A 19,242-nucleotide genomic window follows, 5' to 3' on the forward strand; every position below is an offset into this window, starting at 1 on the left:
CAATCCTAAATTTGTGTTGACATTCTCAAAGCATTGTGTTGATATAACACTATATTGACATTTTCATCCAAAACCCTAATTTGGCGTTTTTTTTATCTTTTCCGATTTAATTAATAAAAACGAAAATTACACGTGGCAAATTGTAGATCACACGTTTTTTAAAATCATGTGACCTTAAATTAGTTGTAGTTAGCAATTAAATGATAAGTTAGCAGTTGATCACTCCCCTAGGATAAGATAATTAACTTGAGATAGTTTTTACGAAGTTATGATTTAGAGTATAATGTTGTTTGGAGATTGGTTAATAAGATTAGTTTGGACGGGCTTTGCCTTTGTCTCGGGCTTCTTTCTTGGGCTTGTAGATAATAATTTTTTTAGTACCAAACAAGAAAAAGCCCAAACAAAAAAGCCTACTTTTGATATAAAAAGCAATTCAATCCAACGCCAGGGAGCATAAAATCTACAGAAAAAATTTACTGATTGTTCTTAAATTGCTCAAATATAGGTGAAATCGAACCCCCATCCTTCTAAAGCCCACCTAAATCTTCTCCCTTTTTCATGTTAGAATCATCCCGCTCCTCGCCATATTTCTTCCTCAATTAATTCTTCTTCTTCTTCTTCTTCTTCTTCTTTTTTCTTGCTCTAATTAATCTTACGCCACAGCAGCTGTGGCTCTGCATTCACCAAACGGGGCTTCTTCGCTTCTAGCCCAATGTAATTCAGTTCGACCCTTTTTCCTTACGGATTATTGAATGATGATGGAATGAAATTAGAGGACAAAATTTGATTTTTCTTGGAAAAAGAAGATCTACCTTTTGTTTTATACACTGAATTGAGTGCATGTTTATGATGATGATCACTTAAAAGCTATTAGAAAAACAGTAACGATTGTTGTTTCAATTTTCTTTTGCTTTTTGAAATTAAGTCTATTGGTAGTATGTAGGGTTTTTGTTAATGGTGGGTGGTGGTTTTTTGTTTGGTTGCTTGATACTAAAGTTCAGGGCCGATTATCTTGTCAAGTTAAATCAGCTTCTGTAATCCATCTTATGCACTTGTGAATTTTTATGTAACTTTAGGATGTAAGGATTCAAGTGAAGTTAGTTTTTTTATGAGAGGGAGAATATCAAGTGTACCTAGGTTAAGTTGATTGTTTCCTAGATTACAAGTGGGAACTTTGGAAATTTTATTTTTAGTGCCCCTTAAATTCGGATTGGGATATGTAAGTGCATATATTGTTTTGGAAAATAGGTTACAGCCATTTCTGTGTATGTATCATGCTGTGAATCTGTGATTAATATGAGCCACTGTGTTTCAAGTCAAGCTAGACACCTCATACTCTCTTAGGTTAACGTATGAAGTTTCGGTTATTTATGAAGATGCATTTTTACTTGTTGTCGGTTTGCTTTTCTTAATTTGTTTATTGAGTAATAGGAGTAGGTTACAAAAAAGTTTGTCTTTTTCCCTCCTGCCTTTCTTTGTCTCTCATTTTCCTAATTTATGATATTGGGCCATATGAGCCCATCATTTCTAGGTTTATGGTGTTTGTCCGGAGGAAAAGACGCGACCGTGACTAATATAACTAAACTGACTGTCATAAAAAACATTACATTATTGATCATTCTGTTAGGTGATTTTCAGTTTTCATAAGTCTCATCAACATTCTGTATATTCCGTGTCTAACTTGTTCAATTGCTGTGAGGTTGTCTTTTATGGATTATCAACTGCGCCCATCTATTAATATTCTAATGACTGTTAACTGTTTCCAATTAATATGCTAATTTGTTGAGTTTTCTCGTTGCTCTTTCAGAAATTGGTCATTTGCCTGAAATGGCGAATAACCCCCAGTCTGCAGGAATGCAGGTAACTAATTCAAGATCTTTTTATCATATACGTAATTTATATACTGCTCTCAGATTTTATTCATAATCTCATTGTTAAGCCTTTACACTCATGGTATGGTTGATATCATATTTATGAAATTTTTATCGTTTTGGGTGATTTTAGAATAGGTTCCCTGTATTCTATGAAAGGGAAACACGACAATGTTGATGACATGTTTGAAAACCAGACAGAGGCTTACACGCCATTAGACTTGTCGTGTTCAAATTTAAAATGAAACACGACATCAAACTCTTTAAACACGCCATTAGCATTGGTGTGTTACCCTTTTATAGAAATGTAAGAATACAAAAAAAGGTGGGAACGTATTTTCTAAAATCACCCAAAACTAATTTTGCCATCATATTAGATTCTTAATATGTTTCCTTCATTCTTTTAGCATGTGAAAAGTATGTTAAAAGTTTGCATTTATAAGGAAATCTGCAGCTTCTAGTAGGAGCACAACATGCTTTTCCTTTTAAAAATATTCAGTTGCTCCTTTTAAGAATTAAGATATCTTGCTGATTTTAGGAAGACTTTATGATTTATAGTTCGCTTTGACGACCTTTTCTTGTATGGAATTGATATTTGATACTTATGTTGCCATTTACCTGCATGTGGGGAAAATCTGTCCAGCCTCGTATAACTGGTCACATTCCTCCTCCAAATTCTCTTCCACCCATGTCAATGCAAGTAAGATCACCGATTTTTATTTCACTGAAGATGTTACTGGTAATACAGTATTTGAACTGCTTCCCTTATTCTTATGTTTCAGTTTCGTCCCATGATTCCACCACCACCATCACAGCCATTTGGTCCAATGGCTCCTCAGCAATTCCAGCCAGGTGGTCAGTCAAACATAGGGATGCCTCCTCATCCTCCCCAACTCCAGTATCCTCAAGCAGTGCCACCTCTACCATCTCAGCTACCTCCACCATCACAGCCGCCTCCACCATCACAGCCGCCTCCACCATCTCAGCCACCTCTGCCATCACAGCCACCGCCACAAAGAGCGGGTCTTCCAGGGCATAGTTTGCCTCAAGGACCACCACCACCTCCACAGCCCGATTTCCAGCACAACAGAGTTGTGATGTCTGCTTCTCCCGCACAACTACAATTCTCTAATAATTACATGCAAAGTTATGGTGGTCCAAGAGTCCCTCATATGCCATACAACGTAAGCCTTCTCCTTTTTTTGCTTTGTTACATGTCAAGCTTTCCAAGATGTCAGCATTGTTACTAATACCACCTTTTTTTTTTATATCCTTAGTTATCATCATCATCTGGGGGTCAACAACAAATGAATGTAGCCCCTAGTGTTCAGCACCTACCAATGTCCCAAACAGATACGCCAAACTTCCCTTCTGGAGGACAATCTTGGTTTCCTTCTGGGAGTCAAGATATGCAATCAACTATGATTATGCAACAAACTGTGGAGCCAAGTTCTGGAGAACAAGCTTGGTTTTCAACTGGGAACCAGAACATAAAGCCTCTAACGCCTTTGCAGCAGAATGGGGAGCAAAACTCTGCAGGACAACAGTGGTTGCCAGATGGAACTCATAATACCAAATTTGCGACTCCTCAGTTGGCCGAGGAACGAAGTGCTGGAGTGGTTAGTTAGCGGATGATTTGCTACATTTCCTTCAATTACTTTTTTTTATACCAACTTTTTCATTTGCTATGTGACCTCATTTGATTCCTAGAATAATATTCCAAATATGTGCTTGGTTTCAGGTGAAAAATACTATGCCTGGTGGCCCTGACCTGGATGAGAAAGCTTCTTTGGATTGGAGAGAACACACGACTCGTGAAGGGAAAAAGTATGTATCATACTATTTGTGATTACGAGTTGTGAAATTTATTAATACATACCTTTGCTCTTGTTCTACGAATCTACTTGTAACTTCATGCATTAGCAATATATCACAAACTTGACTAGTAGAGCTTTTGATACTGTTCAATGACTATGCTTTCATTGAAAGGGAAATCATCTATATTAGAGTCTGAGCCAATAACTTTCTTCATCAATTTGATCGAGAGGCTAAATTGGTACATAGAATCTTTAACATATACTATTTTTGATGCTATGCTTGTTAACCAAATCTTCTCATTTAGTTTCACTTTAGGCAAATAATATTGTGTTGACTAAACAATACTCCCTCTATCCCAACTAAGCTGGTACAAAACTTTTGGGCACCTAGATTAAGAAATTGTGTTGAATAGATTAAAAGAAAGTAAATAAATAGGAGAGGGAAAGAAGTAGGAGAGATGAAGAGAGAATAAAGTAGTTGATGAAATAAAGTAAGAGTGATTGGATGTGTTGTTTTTTGTCAAATAAGGAAATGACTCAACTTTGTTGGGACGTCCCAAAAAGGAATACCGACTCAACTTAGTTGGGACGGAGGGAGTACTACTTATTTATGTAATTGCTTGTGTATTAAAGTGTGTTGTATGTTTTACAGAAAACTTTTAATAGTAAGTTCTACTGAAGACTTTTACAGACACGATGTTAGTTATGTCAGTTCAACCTGAGAAAGGGTCCTTTGATGTGTCCAACATGATAAATAAATTACTAGAGCCATAAATATCCTCTCTCCCTTACTGCTCGAGAACCCACTTTTTTCATGTTAGACTCGTTATGTATTTTACACTAACATTTGGGGCCAATGATTGTCTGATCAATGAGGCACATGGATTTCTGGTGCTATGCTGAGACAAGCAACCTGATTTTTTTCTCTTCATTTTCTGTTTAATGAATTTTCACTTTGGGGAATGTTTAAAAAGCATGGGGTGGTGCTAGGCTGCTAGCTTATGTTAAAATTATAGCATAACAATGCTATAATTTTAACATAAGCTAGCAGCCTAGCACCACCCCATTGTTTGATCAGAATAAATGAACTTGCTGTAGAGCCAAGTTTGCAATAATTCCTTCCGTTTTTTTGTGGTCGCAGGGTATGGAAATTTTGTCCTGTAGAGTTGCAATTTAGAAATCCTCTAACAAGTACTAATCTGCTAGATAAATATTGATGTTTTCGAATCTAAATGATGAAGTTTACTGAAAGACTATACTTTTTGTACTTTTGTAATAATACTTGTTGATTTCAAAAATGCAGATACTTCTACAACAAAAGGACAAGGATTTCTTCATGGGAGAAGCCATTAGAGTTGATGACACCAACTGAGGTGTGTTAATGTTTGGAAAAAGCTTTTAAGTTTGAACACATTAGTTACTGTACAGTAAATTGAACATTTGTCAGTCTCTTGGTGATGGCATTCATAAGTTTCCTTGTATGTGATGTAGCGTTAGAAAGAACGATACTTGAGTGGAATGCTCTGTGTGAAACTCGTTTCTTAATTAATCATTATCTTATATTCGTGCATGATTGCCTATTGTCCTTGGTATCTGATACCAGGAGCTTTCCTTTTTTTTTTCTTCTTTCTTTCTTTCCGTTTAATAACTCTCCAGTTTTTCCACCATATGGCGCTAATTCAGCTTCATGTCTACAGAGGGCTGATGCATCTACGGACTGGAGAGAATTTACTAGTCCTGAGGGGAGAAGGTGTTACTGTTAATGATTTTCCAGTCCCAAACTTTATACTGCTGCATTTCTAGGAGATCAAATGTCCAGGTTTCTTCTTTGAATCAGGCCGACTAATTAATATTTTTCTACAGGTTTTACTTCAATAAGGTGACTAAACAATCTAAATGGCGTATGCCAGATGAAGTCAGGGTACTTATCTGATTGACCAAGTAAATTTATAGAGTAAATATGAAAAGGCTGTTAATTTAAAAATGCTCGTGCATCTTCTTGCAGTCATCTCGTGAGCGGATGAATACAACTCTGCATGAAGAAACACCCACAGTAAGAGATGCTGATTCACATGCTTCTGCTGCTCTTTCCGCCTCTGCAAATGAAGCATCAACTCCCAATACAAATAATTTATCTGTGTTGCCCCAAGAAGTGGTGGTGTCAAGCCCTGTGTCGGAAACACCTGCTGTTGATCCTGAACATGCAGTGGCTTCTGAACTATCAATCACACAAGAGGACACTGCTAATTTAGCATCAGATGACACGCCGCTGCATGCTCCACAGGAAATTGCTGCATCAGTGGTTCTATCAGACACACCTGCACCTACTGCTACCCCCACTGCCATAACTTCGCCTATGTACTGGATGAACCATTTTGATTATGCCTGTCTATACTTGTCTTTGGTCATGATTATGTATTAATTTCAGTGCTATTTCAGGGAAATGCCAGATAAATCTCCTCAGGAGGCTGCATCTTCTTCCATAAAAACTTCTGGTGGGGTTACAGAGGTAATTTTAAGGCTCTGCTGAGTCTGCTTTAATAGAGTTACCTTTTCTTTCTCGTATAGAGCAGAACAATGTGCATTTTTTAAAGACCTCAAGCACAAGATGAAATATTCATTCCTTCACAAAAATGCAGGAAGAAAATAAAACTGCAGTGAGTGGAGGCATTAATGCACCCGAATGGAAAAAGCTAGAGCATGTCCCTGTGGTTTATGAGAGTAAAGAGGTACAAACAGTTTAGCTTTTTTTCTACAGTGCAAGTTGATAATACAAGGAACATTGGAAAAGTTTCTTGTTACTCATTAATGAGTTCAAATTGACTGCAACTTATCACTTGCAGTTTGCTTGCTCTAATTTTGGATTATTTTTAGGAGGCAAAGAATGCTTTTAAAGCTCTTTTGGAGTCTGCTAATGTTGGGTCTGACTGGACTTGGGACCAGGTTCATTGCTGCTTCTTTTCAATTGTTAATGATTGTTTTGGGAAATCTGTATATATATATGATGAATCTAAGCAGGCCATGAGAGTGATAATAAATGACCGGAGATATGGTGCACTAAGGTCTCTTGCAGAGAGGAAGCAAACTTTCAATGAGGTAAGTATTTTAACCTTCAAGTGAAGTTGTTTTGAGGGTTATCTTCCTTTTATCAAATGATTGCAAATAACTACACTACTCAGAAAATCATTAGTGACTGCGTCCATGGTCTACAATACAGTTTGTAGGGCAAAGGAAAAAACAGGAAGCTGAAGAGAGACGTTTTAGACAGAAGAAAGCAAGACAAGATTTCAAGAAAATGTTACAGGTAGTAACTTGTTTCTTTGTTTGCGACAATCATTTTAGGTTCTCAGAACACGAAAGGCTATTACTCTTTCCTATAATTCCATCTTTTAATATGCACAGGAAGCTAAAGATTTGACATCATCGACGAGATGGAGGTTGGTTGTTTGTCTTGTTACCATGCATTATTAAATTTGCTTGATATAAAAATTACTGCTGCCTGCCCATGTTTTTTGGGTTTTTTTTCATGGGGTTACCTGCTAACTTCCATTGAATTCTTAATGCAGCAAAACAATATCTATGTTTGAGAAAGACGAACGTTTTCAAGCTATTGAACGGGCTAAAGACTGCGAAGACATCTTTGAAGAGCATTTAGAGGAGCTTAAGAAAAAGGTATTACTTTCAGTGTTTACAGGATTACACTTTTGCTCATCATACTATTGGAATTTTCCATAGATCGATACTCAAATTTAGTTATTTATGCTTTACTGATCTTTTATTGACATTTCCAAATTTTGATTGGTTCTGGAAGTTCCTACTTGCATATTGACTATGCCCCCTTTATTGAACGGTTTACTTGTGCTGCTATGTGATTTTATCTTGATTAGGAACGAGCAAAGGCTTTGGAGGAGCATAAGCGTCATAAATCGGAATATTTGGAATTTCTAAAATCCTGTGACTTTATCAAGGTACACTTCTTCATCTTATTTCTTCCGGTACTTGAATATTGTAATAGCAGATATGGTAATGTGGTACATCTTTTCTACTCAGGCAAGTAGCCAATGGCGAAAAGTGCAACACCGTGTAGAAGCTGATGAGAGATGCTCACGCCTTGAAAAGATAGAGCGCCTGGAAATCTTCCAGGTCTGTATTTATTTTCTATCAAATGTAAATGTCCATCTCATGCAAGTTTTCATCATTGGTTACTATTTATGATCTGGTATGTTTCAGGAATACATTAGAGATCTAGAGCAGGAAGAAGAGGAACAAAGAAAATTGCGAATGGTAAGATGATCTTAGGTTTTATATGGAATTTATCAATTGTCCAGTATCATATACTACATCCGTCTTTGAAAAATAGAAATTTTTGAAACAGCGCGGGTTAGAGTGCAAATTGGTAAAGTAAGAGAGAAGAAGAGAAAAATGGGTAAAGTAAGAGGAGGAAGAAAAATAAGTAGTGGAAGTAGTGTTAGTGGATTATGGGGTCCACTTCTTAAAGTAGAAAGTTTCTATTTTTAAGGAACTGACCAAAATGAAAATAGTTTCTATAGTATTATATAAATCTCTCTCCCACACACGTATTTGTTTTTCACTCCACTGCTTATAGTTAATAATGTCCACTTTTACTGAATTAGGAGGAACAGAGGAAAGCAGAGCGTAAAAATCGCGATGAGTTTCGGAAGCTACTGGAAGAACATGTAGCGAATGGCATTCTTACAGCCAATTCTCGTTGGCGAGAGTATAGCACAAAGGTTTTGTTCTTGTTTTGCACATGGGTGTACAAAAGACATTTTCTTGGTTTTTGATTGAAATTTCATGTGATTTTCAGATTAAAGATGCTCCTGCATTTCTAGCTATATCTTCAAATGAAGCAGGCTCCTCTTCCAAAGATCTATTTGATGATGTTATAGATGACCTTGAGAAACAGGTAGTTGATGTAGTCTATTTTCCATTTATGCCTTTGGAGCTGTTCTTGTATTCTTCTAATTTTTTTGAGGATTCACCTAGATTATTGAGTAATTTTACATTAAACGAGTGTGCTCTCTATAATGTTTATCGAGCCTACGCTGCATATATTAGGGCACATTAATTGATCTACTAATTTTACATGTTATAATCGATATTGGTATTCAGGGTATCATGTCAAAAACTGCCTAGTTTGTCTTCAATTACTATTTAGTTGCAAAAGAGGAATGACTGGTTAGGAGAAGCCATGCATGTGGTATATATTTCACTGCAGAACAAATAACTTGTACCTCTCACTAATATTACGAGTGCAAGTTGATTACCCACGTAAGACTTCAGGGTAAGTTATTGCCCAGTTTTAATGTATACCAATTATTCATTTCTACCAAGATGTGGACACTGGATAAAATTTCAAAGACTATATTGACATTTTCTGACACCGAATGAAGATGTATAGTGGAAGGTGCATGAAAGTGGATGCAGGCTGCAAACGTAAAATAGCAAGTCTCCTAGGTCCTAGAAAATTATATGGCATAAGCTGTTTTAGTTGACAGAGTCACTCAATGAAATCTTCTTTATACTACCACATAATGATATTGCACGTCCTTGTTACATCTTAGATATCTATGCCTCAGTCTGTTCCTATATGGTATAATTAATTGCGGATGGGTATCACTCTGATGGTTGGTACTTTGTCGGTTAAAGTTTCTTGTTGATACTTCTCTCAAAAATTAAGGAATCCGTGAGAAAGAAGGATAAAATGATCAAGCCTATTACAACTTGTATCTATCAGAATGAATAGTAATATGATGCACAGTGAACATTCCTTTGTTTGAATTGCAGTATATGGAGGATAAGGAGAAAATCGAAGAAGCCATGAAGACTGAAAAGGTATTGTGACCATCTATTTGGAATTTCTTGGACTTCTGTACTCGTTCTTCTCACAGATTTATTTAATTCCAGCTATCCTTGTCGTCGACTTGGACTTTTGAAGACTTTGAAAGCTTACTTTCTAAAGAGCGAAGCTCAAAACCAGTATCAGATATCAACCTGAAGGTGAGCATTTCCGCTTTCTAATTCTCCATGTGCTTGTGCAAGAGCTAAATGAAAAATTAGGTTTCTGAATATTTTGCGTTATAAAACTGTTCATATTGATATTATTTATATTAATATATTTCACCGTAAACATGTTTTCAAGCATTTATATCCTTTTCCATTTCTGCTGCCACACTTTTAATTGATTTTTTAAATCCTCATTTATGAGAGATGTCGGACAAGAGGCCCATTCTCGATCTTGTGGCACATTAATTACAGCATTTAACATTACTTATTTAGATTTTATAGTTGCATACATGTTCTCAAGCATTTATTTCCTTTTCCATTTCTGTTGCCCCACTGGTTATATTGTCTTTCAGAAATCTCACTTCGAGTGATTGCATTGTAGCTCATATTTGATGAGCTAATGGAATTTGCCAAGGAGAAAGAGGATAAAGAAGCTAAGAAGCATAAGCGCCTCACGGAAGATGTTTATCGCTTCTTTTTTACTTCAAAGGTATTAAGATTGTGGGTTGGTTATTGTTTTTTATGCTTTTATTTACCATTTTAATCTGATTATCATCATATTTTTGGATATTTAACAGGAAATATCATCATCTTCCAAGTGGGAGGACTGCAAATTTCTTGTTGAAGATAGGTAAATAGTTTACCTTTCAAGTAATGATTATATTTTGTTGTAACTTACAGAACCATGTATAAACTTATTCTGAATTTTGTCCTATGCCCACCCGAAGGCTTGGTTGGAAGTTGGAAGTTCACAGTTGGAACTCTCTGAAATATTGAGGTCTTTCTGGAAAAGGCGTAAATTTCAAAGTAGTGCTAAGTCTTTGCCTACTTCTACTTATCAATCAAGTGATTATGCTCCTTGGGCAGGTTTGTTGGGGAAGAGAGCTTTTTTGAGGAAATTTTCAATAAAGTCATTCTTGATCTTAAAGAAACGAAGGAAAAGGAGCGAAAGCGGAAAGAGGAAAAGGTTAGCAAACATCCACTTATTTGTCTGTACCTTCATAGTTACCCAGATAAATTGCATTTTCTGTTTCTATACTATTGTTTTCTCTTTTATCATCATGGTTGTGGGCTTCACCTGTTTAGTGTAAATACTGGCTTCATTGGATAATACCCGAATTTGTGTTTCACCATTTCAACTTGCGATTAGAAACTGTGGCTTCTATTTTGGACGTCTTGAGGATTTATTCAGCCTAACTACACTATGCGTCTCACATATCCCGCTATCTATATATGAATCTTTATTTTGCAGGCTAAAAAGGAGAGAAAAGATAAAGAGAGGAGGGAAAAAAGTAGAAGAAGTAAAGACAGAGGAAGTGGTAGCAGAAAGACTAAAGACAGACGCAAGATTGATGGAACAGATAGCGACGGATCTGATTCGTATAGTCTAGAAGAGACAAAAAGTTCGAGGGACAGGAGCAGGAGGCATAAGAAGAGGCATTCAGATGACACGAGTTTCGATGATGACGAGAAAGACCGTCAGAGATCTCATAGACACAATGCTGATTCCAAAAAGCCGAAGAAGGTATCTCCATCATTTGAACTCTTACTCATGCTAATAATAGCTACTTCTTGTTTCGTATGAGCCATATTTCAAATATGATCTTTAATCAATTAGGCGGAAAGGCAATCGTCAAGTGGTGAAGCAGAAACGCACAGCCAAAGCAAGAAACAGAAGAGGGACCACAGGGATGGTTCAAATAAACATACTGATAACGAGGAACATAAAATCCGGGAATTTGGTGAGGATGGAGAAGTCCAGTAGCTTCTGCAAGCTGCACAACTAATGTGCGTGTGCTATTAATTTGTCTGTTGTCTGTTTACTACATTATAACTCCCATAGGATTCTTTAGTTTCTGTCGGTCCTCAACCTATAGCAGTTTAACCTTATCGAACTGCTCTGTTAGTTAGTCTCTACAGTTTACCTTTTAGATTCTAGCCAGTGATGGTAACTTCATTTTTAATGATATAATCATAGTTGGTTTTCTAGTGGCATTTTTGCTGCACTTTGAGGGGCCATTTTGCTCAAATTTTTTCGAAGTGTGCTTCTTCGTTCCAATCCCTCTAAGATTTTGGAGAACTTAGATTGATTCAGATCAAGATCAAAGACTGCTTCTGTGAAACATATGTTTGAAGAATAGCTCAGCATTTTGATCTCTGATAAAAGTTGCGTGCTGGTCGAGTTATACACTAACCGTCCCTTTCTCCATTATGTTGCTGTGCATTGAGCTGTGGAGTGCTCTGCTTCCACTTTCCTGCCAATAGACACTTGCTTTAAGCTTCGAACATCGCTGCGATAGCTGTCAGAATGGGAGGGAAAAATATGCCAAGAAGGTGAGCTAGTTTCGTCTCTTCATTCATACATTCATTCATTCATTCAAACTGTGATTCATATTAGTAATTTTTAGGGGGAGAGTTTATAAGAATCAAAAAGTTTGCATCTCTGTAAACGATCATAAAATAAGTCCTAGAGATTGTGATGCAATTTTTCTGTTACATTTACTATTGTTTAGGGACAGAATTATTCAATTGTATGCTAATTGCAAACTCAACATTAATAAGATATTTATTGTTTGAGTACTCGATTGTCTTCATTATCTTATTAAAAATCTCAAATGTGATTTTCTAATCCAATTTATTATCCGAGTAAATAGGAAGCTTCTTCGTTTACCAACTACGTCGAAGGTAAGAAAATTTGTGAATTCTAGATGAATATGAAACTCTTAATATTGAGTTATTGACTAATACAGCCAGTATTTGTAGATTTATCTTGTTGTCATCATCTTTTTTTTTTTTTTAATGTTAATGGTGGCCTCAAGAAACTTCTCTATATCTTTAAGTTTTGGTCTTTGATAACCATAAAGTTTCCAATAAAAAATGCACATATATATACAAAAAATATGGGTGGCCTAAGAAAATTTTCAACTATGATGCCTGCACTTTTAGATTTGAGTTGGATTAACTAATGACTTTTGAACGATTAAGTTAATAATGGTCTTACCAATAGATTAATTTTACCTTATGATTTTTCAAGTGTGTTTATACATAGTTGCACAGGGCATGAGTGCACCTAATGCGAAATAGTGGCTCGAGGTTAGTTGAATAAAAAACGATGATTTGAAAACATAATACTCCCTTCGTCCCAAGATAAGTGACCATAAACTTTTCGGCACGGGATTTAAGGAAATGAGATTTTGTTAGTAAAGTGGAAAGTGAATAAAGTAAGAGAGTTAATAAAGTAGAAAAAATACGAGAGAGAATATCAAAAAGGAAATGGGTCACTTATCTTGGGCGTCCCAAAAAAGAATATGAATCACTTATCTTAGGAATGAGGGAGTATAAATTATGGGAGTGGATCACCTGCTGTGCCAAAGACCACAACAGGATCTGCTGTGCTTAAAACGCACAAAATTAGGAATGAAACGCAGCAGTAGGTATGCTTATTTCTTCCATTTCTTTTCCTTTTCCTTTTCTTTTCTTCTATTTTCTTTACGTTTTTTAATTCCTGTACATATCTACTTATTATCATTCTAAAATATAATTAGCTAAAAAGTATTACTTCTAAAATATAATTTGAAAAAGTTGTCTCCTAAAATTAGCTAATCAAACGCACAGAAACAAGAATAAGAAACAAGAAACAAAAAGAAAATAGAAGAAAAGAAAAGGAAAAGAAAAAGAAATGGAAGAAATAAACATACCTGCTGCTGCGTTTCATTCCTAATTTTGTGCGTTTTAAGCACAGCAGATCCTGCTGTGGTCTTTGGCACAACAGGTGATCCACTCCCACAAATTATAGTAGTATAGTTTTAATTTTTTTCATGTGTCTAATCTGTGTATAAAAATAGGTTTTTGGCGATATTCAAAATGACATTGTAAAATTATAGTAGTAATAATTTTTTTAATCATTTCTTCCTTTGTTTTCTTATTTAATTAAAAAATATCGCTTTGAACATAAATAAAGACATCATTTATACACAGATGAGACTATTGAGAAATTATAAAATTTAGTGATTTCATTTTTGTTTTCAAATCTCGTGAGACAAATTGGAATTTGATCAAATTTTGTACTTTTAATGATTATTACTCTTTTTTTATTTAGTTGTCATATAAATTAATATCTTTTGATTCAACTATATATTTTATATATTCATAAATCTCTTGATTTTTTTTGGAGAGTAAGAAACTCCACAAATCAAGTTGTAGGTTATGCGAATGAATCGGGAAAGAAAAATACCTAGATTATGCGCATTAAATGTAAATTACATTAAACATATGCAAATAAAATTGTTCCAATTAGTCCAGAAAGTATGTAAATCTTTTGATCGGTTATGAGAAGATATTTTTGAAGTACAGTTGATGTTGTAATAAATGGGGACAATAAACTCGTGAAGACTGAAAAAATGAAATAGTGCATGCTTTAAAACCTCTAACAGTAATTAATAGTATTGAAAAAGAAAGAAAAAAATAATTAATTTAATTTCCTTAAAGTTGCCAAATGGAATTCTGGCCATAGAAGCTTCTTTCTAGTTTCTATGCATGCGTTGATATATCTACAATTCTTATCTTTTTATTCATTTTCAAACCAAACTGCCCCACCATTAATAAATACATAATGTCAACTCCCCAGCATTTTTATATACTCAAAACAGAAAAAAATTTAGATCACAACAATAAAATTTATACTATCTCAAAAAATATGGAGTACTAATTAAAAAGTTATACGAAAAAAATTGTAATTTTGGGTTCTCCCTAATTATTAAATGTATAACATATAGAGATTTTTATGTATGCTTTTAATCTATGTACTATATAATTTACCTTTAATTATGGTTATTGCTGTGGTCTAGAACATCATTATTTTGGCCCTAATTTTCCATTTCTGTTTCATTTTTTGTTAAATATTGTGAGTGATTTTTTTTTTTTGGCGTGGCCTATTTCATTATGACATGGCCAGGCAAATAAAATGTCCCAGACTAATAATCGATTTTATTTAAAAAGTAAAAAGTAGATTTTGACAAATTCAGTTGTGTTGTTTTTGCAAACAGGATCTCTAGATATTTCATCATAATATCTGGTATTTTAGCTAATTTCCGTAGCCTCGAATAATATATTCTTCTTATAAATAAGCTCAAAGTCAAATCTACTTATTACTATATAATTATCCATGTAAATAAATAATAATTTGAAATAGGAGTATCATTATTCAGTCAAAGGATTGCCACAAAGTCAAAGTTATGATTTTGTCCATCGACAATCAAATGTACATACTAGTAGTAATAAATATATATAGTATGTATTATTATGTACTTACTATAATTGTTCAAAGCTTACGAAAATATTTCCTAAGAAAATGACCAAATTGCCCTTCCCTTACAAAATTATTAAACTCCCTACCTCTATAAATTCATCCATCCTATTTAAGTTGTATAGATAGCTCTCAACTTCACAAAACTATTCGAAAAAATCATGGCCAAGAACCTCTCTCTTTGCATCACAATCTTCCTCCTCCTATTCCTAACATTTTCCAACATCCTGGCCCGGCCCGAGTCCACGTTCTCCGACGTCACTCCAGTCGAAATTCACGGCAAGGTAATTATCTATATTCTGTATATAGTTCTTAATAGAAAATTAATTTTTTTTAATGCACTTCACTATAAGGTATGTATGCATTAACTATAATGGTTATGTTCAAAATTACAAATTTATATTTGATTATTAAACATAATTAGTTGTAATTTATTTGATCATATAATGATGATTAGGGTTATGGAGTAGAGAGAGCAAGGGGGGAAGGAGAAGACGAGTGGTTGATGAGAAGTACTCTTGAGGCTCACATCGACTATATCTACACTCAAAAACAGAAGCAGCCTTGATCATTATTTAAAATATATTTATATGTGACGTCTAATTTTTGTAATAATATATTTTTATTTTTTATGATCAGAAATAGGACTCCTGTGCTCTTCTGTGATGTGATTTTCAGTCTTGTACTATTATGTTAACAATGTGTAATATGTTTATGCACATGTCAGTCCAAAAGCTTATTTTGTTCTTTAATGAGACATTTTTATGTTTTTCTTGATGATATATTTGTGCCAACGCACTAATCCATCTATAAATATAAATAATGTTTGAATAGTTGATTGGTATAATAAGGCAGTTTTAGGAAGATGAGTATGGTGATTAAGGTGTAAATTTCAGAAAATAAAAATTGCTTTTCATCTACATACATTAAGCTAAAAAAAACTTCATAAATTAATGAATTAAATAAATATTTTCTTGAAAAAGGACGTGATTGATTTAAATAAGAGAGGTCAATAATCAGAATTAAGTAGCATTAGTAATAAATCAGATTACGGTCTTCGGAAAATCATTAACATTTAATGATTTTCATTGACCCTACAGCCTTTAACAGCTGTATGAATCCGTGTCAAGAATTAATTACCGTTGTTAATGGAGTATATAATTTCTTGAACCATCACGAATTGTAATAATTTCTTTTTATGACAACTATATAGATCGCATATAAACTATTTGTAAGATATTTTGATGGGTGTCTGACTGTTTTCAATTTATCTGTTTATTTTGTTTTATTTATTAAATTAAATGGGAGTTTGTCAATATGTTATAATTTGTGGGGTTACAAGGCAATCAAAGATCAATCGCGTTCACATGCTTTGTATACAACTACAAGTGATGACAATGATGGGCATAAGTGGAATGTTGGATTGGCAACAAGGGAGCAATTCATTTGATATTGGCATAAAATATTGATATTATTACATTACTATCAATCATGGTTAGAAGAGATTCCTACACTATATAGAGAAGCATGCTTTATGCGTTGTCAAACATCATATCATTAGACCAAATGATCATACCCATCACACCATGCTTGCAAATCACTATCAACTTGCACACAATTCACTAATAAATATTTATGGAAATAACCTTGGCATCTAGTATTAATCCAACGATACACGTTCCCTAACAAATTGGAGAATTGCTCCAAGTTTTATCTCACCCATGTTCAAAGAAATGGAATGTATATATCTAAACTTGTCTATCGATTGAATTTTTCTATCCGTTTCATACAACATTATTTTTTTAGGAATTTATTTTTTGTCACTTATAAAGTGGATACATTTTGGATGGCCAGACTTAAAAGAGATATTGAATGATAGTGGAGTTGAGATTCATGATATATTTTTTTTAACTTAGTCAATTCTTTGATTACACTTAAATTATTCTTAACTAATGCATGTATGTATAGTAAACTTGGATTAAACTAATACATGCAGAGACCCATTCAACATAATCCACTTGTCCAAAATAATTAGTATTGGTAAACTACCCTCATTTCATGCTTATTACATAATCTAGGGTCCTCCCATAATTTATTCTCTATTGAAAGGATTTTTTTTTATTCTATTTTTTATTTAATCCATTGTTACGTTTCCCTTGTTGAAACTTAAAACGTATATAGCCATATTGGGGATTTTGGTACGTTTTCTAAATATGAAGGGATTTCGTGCAAATTTTTATTACGGGATAGTTTTGTGCATTGTCAAAAAGAGCATATGAAATGTTTCTTAATACTACTATTTAGTATATATTATTCCAATACATTCAAAGCCCAAAATAGGCTTATATGGGAGTGGGCTTTATATTTGAAAATGGACTTCTTTATTGAGCCAAACCAAACTTAGAAAAACCATTTTTCACATTCACTCTTACCCCTTCACATTTCTTAGAAATTTATTATTGCAATGGAAAAGAGGAGTACTAATTATCTAATAAATTAATATTATTATTAATTATTTAAAAAAAGAAGTACACCACTTTTACGAAAATCAGCCCAACAACTATTTAACAAGACATAAGTTTGTCATATTCAATTGATTAGTAAGAAAATAGCAGTAGTATTATTAATTAAATATTAGAGTGAACTGCATAAAAGGTCCCTAACTTTTCGACTTGTTGCACCGTTGACCCCTAACAAAAAAAAATCCCACTTCAAGGGTCTAACAAAAACTAAATTCACAAACCTTGCATATTTTGCCATTTTTTGGACGAAATTGCCCAAATGGCTGGAAGGGCACTTTCGTCAGATTATCGATGAAACCTGCCACTCTGCACCCCTACGAAGTGACTACTAGGTGGCGTGTGTAAGAGATGACTCAGGCGACGCGACTGAATTCAAATTCGAAGTGATTTTGTGATGTATAAAATTATCTCTCTCCATCCCCTTTCTTCTTCCTTCCTTCTTCGTCCTTCTTCGTCTACCGTTTTTTTTTTCTCCGTCGTCGTGTGGTGAACCCCACGAATCGCCATCCCATACTCGAGTGAGTGTGGTTCTGTTTAATTTTTTGTAGAGTGAACTGCTTCTAAATCGATTAGCATGGCAAATTAGGGGTTTAGGGTTTTCAGATTTCTGGGTTATCTACATTGCAAATTTTAGGGGATTTAATTTGACAGTCCAATACTTCCCGATTAGGCAAATCGATAGGCAAAAAGTGAACCGTGATTGTTTTTTTTAGCATATGATTCATTTTAATTTTGCAATTGTGGTAATAATTTTGGCAAGTTGGGCGACTGGATTTAAGCTTATTATTTGGGGATTTCATGTGTTGTTGTTTTTTTGCTTTTGAATTAAGTTTACAGCTGGTTTGAATTATGTTATGTTGAATTGAATTCAGGCCCAATTGCAATGTCCTCTTCTTCTTCTCAATCTTACGGGTCAAGCTTCAATTGGAATTGGCCTCGTCCTGAAATTGTGAACTATAATCACGATCTTGAGGAAGAGCTTGTGATATCTAGGACGGCTGCTAACCCGGGTAGACGTTACTATCGCTGCCGTATATGGAAGGTTAACATCTTGTATTGTATTCAATATTTCAAAGGAATTTTGTTGGCAGAAAGTTTAATCACAAAGTTTTCTGTTGTGCAGGAAGATTACTGCAAGTTTTTTCGATGGGTTGATGCGGGTTTGTCCCCAAGCCAAGACAGTTACTTTCAAAGAGTGAAACTTGAACGAGACCAATTCGAGTCTCAGCTTAGAGCGAAATCGTTAATTGAAGGTGTTCTTGAAGAGAAATTGCACAAAAAAAGTGAGGAGTGCGAAGCGTTGAAGTTACAATTGGCAATGAAAACTGACGAGTGTGGAGCATTGACACTGAAAATCGCTAATACAATGAAAACATCCCGAAGGTTTAAATTCACAATCGTGTTGTTATGCATTGTAATATTTCTACTTTTGTAACAAATTTATGGTATGTAATTATCTTCTACTTTTGTAACAAATGTATGGTATCTAATTATCCTTCTACTTTTGTTAACCTACTTTTGTAACAAAGCTACTGTCTTCTGTTATCTAATTATTTTATCCTGTTGATTTGTAAAATTTTGCATATGATGAACACCAAATATAATACACTGAACTGCACAAAAACATTTACTGTATAATTACACTGAACTGCACAAAAACATTTGTAATCACTGAACAGAGCAGGTAATAGGATAACAAT

General features: G+C 34.4%; 1 protein-coding gene and 1 long non-coding RNA gene across 4 annotated transcripts; both read left to right on the forward strand.

The window, feature by feature from the left end:
- The first annotated feature begins 472 nt into the window (after positions 1 to 472).
- On the forward strand, positions 473 to 11,721 carry LOC125214135 (pre-mRNA-processing protein 40A-like). Of its 3 annotated transcripts, none has more exons than XR_016137088.1 (29): positions 473 to 714; positions 1,808 to 1,860; positions 2,515 to 2,571; positions 2,654 to 3,055; positions 3,149 to 3,490; positions 3,613 to 3,698; positions 4,992 to 5,061; positions 5,386 to 5,438; positions 5,552 to 5,609; positions 5,694 to 6,046; positions 6,128 to 6,197; positions 6,328 to 6,417; positions 6,563 to 6,631; positions 6,707 to 6,784; positions 6,906 to 6,992; positions 7,091 to 7,125; positions 7,255 to 7,360; positions 7,576 to 7,656; positions 7,739 to 7,831; positions 7,919 to 7,972; positions 8,323 to 8,439; positions 8,517 to 8,615; positions 9,497 to 9,544; positions 9,617 to 9,709; positions 10,098 to 10,205; positions 10,294 to 10,346; positions 10,444 to 10,493; positions 10,583 to 10,682; positions 10,968 to 11,006. XR_016137088.1 is itself a non-coding variant. In XM_089068333.1 (29 exons), the coding sequence occupies exons 2-29, from the start codon at positions 1,828 to 1,830 to the stop codon at positions 11,478 to 11,480; spliced, it is 3,255 nt and encodes a 1,084-aa protein (XP_088924459.1). In that variant the 5' UTR covers positions 473 to 714; positions 1,808 to 1,827; the 3' UTR covers positions 11,481 to 11,721. The 3 variants fall into 3 exon arrangements, 2 of the variants coding, with proteins under 2 accessions (XP_088924459.1, XP_088924460.1); XM_089068333.1 differs by lacking the exon at positions 10,444 to 10,493 and adding an exon at positions 11,334 to 11,721 and having other exon boundaries at positions 10,968 to 11,240; XM_089068334.1 differs by lacking the exon at positions 10,968 to 11,006 and having other exon boundaries at positions 10,444 to 10,522.
- A 3,344-nt stretch (positions 11,722 to 15,065) lies between these two features.
- Positions 15,066 to 15,800, forward strand: LOC148930150 (uncharacterized). Its single transcript, XR_016137443.1, has 2 exons — positions 15,066 to 15,304; positions 15,478 to 15,800. It is a non-coding gene; the product is annotated as an uncharacterized LOC148930150 (long non-coding RNA).
- Positions 15,801 to 19,242: the final 3,442 nt, after the last annotated feature.

The sequence above is a fragment of the Salvia hispanica genome, chromosome 3, assembly GCF_029641045.1.
Source record: "Salvia hispanica isolate PSC_SH4W2 chromosome 3, Shi_PSC_v1, whole genome shotgun sequence".
NCBI classification, from domain to species: Eukaryota; Viridiplantae; Streptophyta; class Magnoliopsida; order Lamiales; family Lamiaceae; genus Salvia; species Salvia hispanica.

Coding starts and splice junctions, on each gene's coding strand:
- LOC125214135 (XM_089068333.1), top strand. CDS start 1,828: ATGGCGAATAACCCCCAGTCTGCAGGAATGCAG. Junction 5,062..5,385: donor AGTTGATGACACCAACTGAG/GTGTGTTAATGT, acceptor TCATGTCTACAG/AGGGCTGATGCATCTACGGA. Junction 6,418..6,562: donor TGGTTTATGAGAGTAAAGAG/GTACAAACAGTT, acceptor GATTATTTTTAG/GAGGCAAAGAATGCTTTTAA.